The 2,141-nt window shown below is 39.2% G+C and overlaps 1 protein-coding gene across 1 annotated transcript; it reads left to right on the forward strand.

Annotated features, from left to right (window-relative positions):
* The first annotated feature begins 837 nt into the window (after positions 1-837).
* Positions 838-1,905, forward strand: LOC106883206 (DNA-directed RNA polymerase III subunit RPC6). The gene has a single exon (XM_014934128.2). It carries the CDS (start codon positions 894-896, stop codon positions 1,842-1,844), a length of 951 nt encoding a protein of 316 aa, XP_014789614.1. The 5' UTR covers positions 838-893; the 3' UTR covers positions 1,845-1,905.
* The last annotated feature ends 236 nt before the right edge of the window (positions 1,906-2,141 follow it).

Here is a 2,141-nt window from a genome sequence, read left to right on the forward strand (position 1 = left end):
TATGTATGTATGTATGTATGTATGTATGTATGTATGTTTGTGTGTGTGTGTTTGTTCCCCCACCATCGCTTGGCAACCGATGTTGGTATATTTACGTCCCCATAACTTAGCGGCTCGGCAAAAGTGACTAATAAAATAAGTACTGGGCTTACAAAGAATAAGTCCTGGGGGTCGATTTGTTCGACTAAAGGCGGTGCCCCAGTATGGCCGCAGTCAAATGACTGAAACAAGTGAAAGAATAAAATGATAAATCTTAGTGATATGTTTTTTCCCCCCCTTGTAATAAATACTTGGTCTGAATTGTTAGTTGATCATTCAATATTATTTTAAAGTCAGATAAGTTATATAAATGAACCGAAAACTTGTGAAGTTTACATCTAACCAAATAGTAAATGGAATAAAATGTATTTACCATTCTTTTCTTCTCTAGGCACAATGGCCCAAATTTTTGGGGAGGGGGGGGCAGTCGATTAGATCAACTCCAGTATGTAACTGGTACTTAATTTATCGACTCTGAAAGGATGAAAGGCAAAGTCGACCTCGGAGGAATTTGAACTCAGAACATAAAGACGGACGAAATACCGCTGGGCGAAATGTTTAACGGTATTTCGTCTGTCTTTATGTTTTGAGTTCAAATTCCGCCGAGGTCGACTTTGCCTTTCATCCTTTTGGGGTCGATAAATTAAGTACTATTTGCGTACTGGGGTCGATCTTATCGACTGGCCCCCTCCCCGCAAATTTCGGGCATTGTGCCTAGAGTAGAAAAAAAAATGTATTTATTGCTGTAAATCTGGTCGTTATTTTACTCAGGGACTATTTTTGGGGTTGTTGCTGCAATACAGCAATTGTATCTCTTCATTAGAGAGCTCCGTAAATGTGGATTTCTTGCAAGCATGGCAGAGGAAGAGACGATTGTGAAGAAAGAACCTGTTGAAGCGGTTGACTTGGAAACCAGGATTTTAGAATTATGTAAACAGAACCCTGATGGAGTAGACGATAGTGCTATTCTCGTCGATATGCCTCAGTTTGATGCTAACCAGAGGGTGCAAGCTATTAACCGGCTCCTCTCCACAGCCAAGATAGATTTGCTGAAAAGTGGTAACAAGTTAGTTTACAAATTAAAGGACCCTTCATCGGCCAGTGTTGTGAAAGGCTCTGATAACCAAGAGAAAGTTGTTTACCAAATCATCAAGGAAGCCGGTAACCGAGGGATATGGATTCGTGACATACGGTATCAAAGTAATTTATTACTGACTCAAGTCAACAAAATATTGAAGAACTTAGAAAGTAAGAAACTTATTAAAGCCGTTAAATCGGTGGCTGCTTCTAAAAAGAAAGTCTATATGCTTTATGAATTGGAACCAGACCGATCAGTAACGGGCGGAGCGTGGTACAGCGATCAAGATTTTGAATCAGAATTTGTCGAAGTACTCAACCAGCAGTGTTTTAAATACCTGAATGAGAAAGCTGCAAATGCACGTGAAACTCTTTCAGCACCTATCATGCAGAGAAATGCATCATTCGCTTCTTCGACGGACGTCTGGAAATATATATCGGAACTTGGTATCAGTAAAGTGAAGCTTGCTGTTGAGGACATAGAAACTATTTTGGATACTTTAATTTATGATGGTAAGGTGGAACGTTCTATAGTTGCTGGACCGTGTTCGTCTAGCGGCACATCTGGAAGTGTCACAAAATTATATCGAGCCATTAAGCCATTGATACAGCCGACTGGATTAACAAGAATGCCATGCGGTACCTGTCCAGTTTTTCACCTTTGTTCAGAGGACGGTGTCATCTCGCCGACTTCATGTGTATACATGAAAGAATGGCTTGACTATTAAAAGTTTTAATATTATAACATCATACATTTTATATATAAAAAAGATGTATATATTTTTTAAAGATATTTGTCACTTCTCTACTTTGTTAAACATATCGCCAAAATTCGAGCAGTTTTACTTTTTTTAAATTCACCAACGTTAACCTTCTGAATTCATGTTATTGTTGTTGCTTGGCCTCAGGTCAGTCCCACTCGGGTGGATCGATGATCAAAAAAATATTCCGGCTGCGACCGATCGTTTCTTCTACACATCAGTCAATGTAACTCCTTTCTAAGACAGCAGTAGCGTGATGTTTTA

This window comes from Octopus bimaculoides, chromosome 7 (genome assembly GCF_001194135.2).
Source record: "Octopus bimaculoides isolate UCB-OBI-ISO-001 chromosome 7, ASM119413v2, whole genome shotgun sequence".
Classification (NCBI taxonomy): Eukaryota; Metazoa; Mollusca; class Cephalopoda; order Octopoda; family Octopodidae; genus Octopus; species Octopus bimaculoides.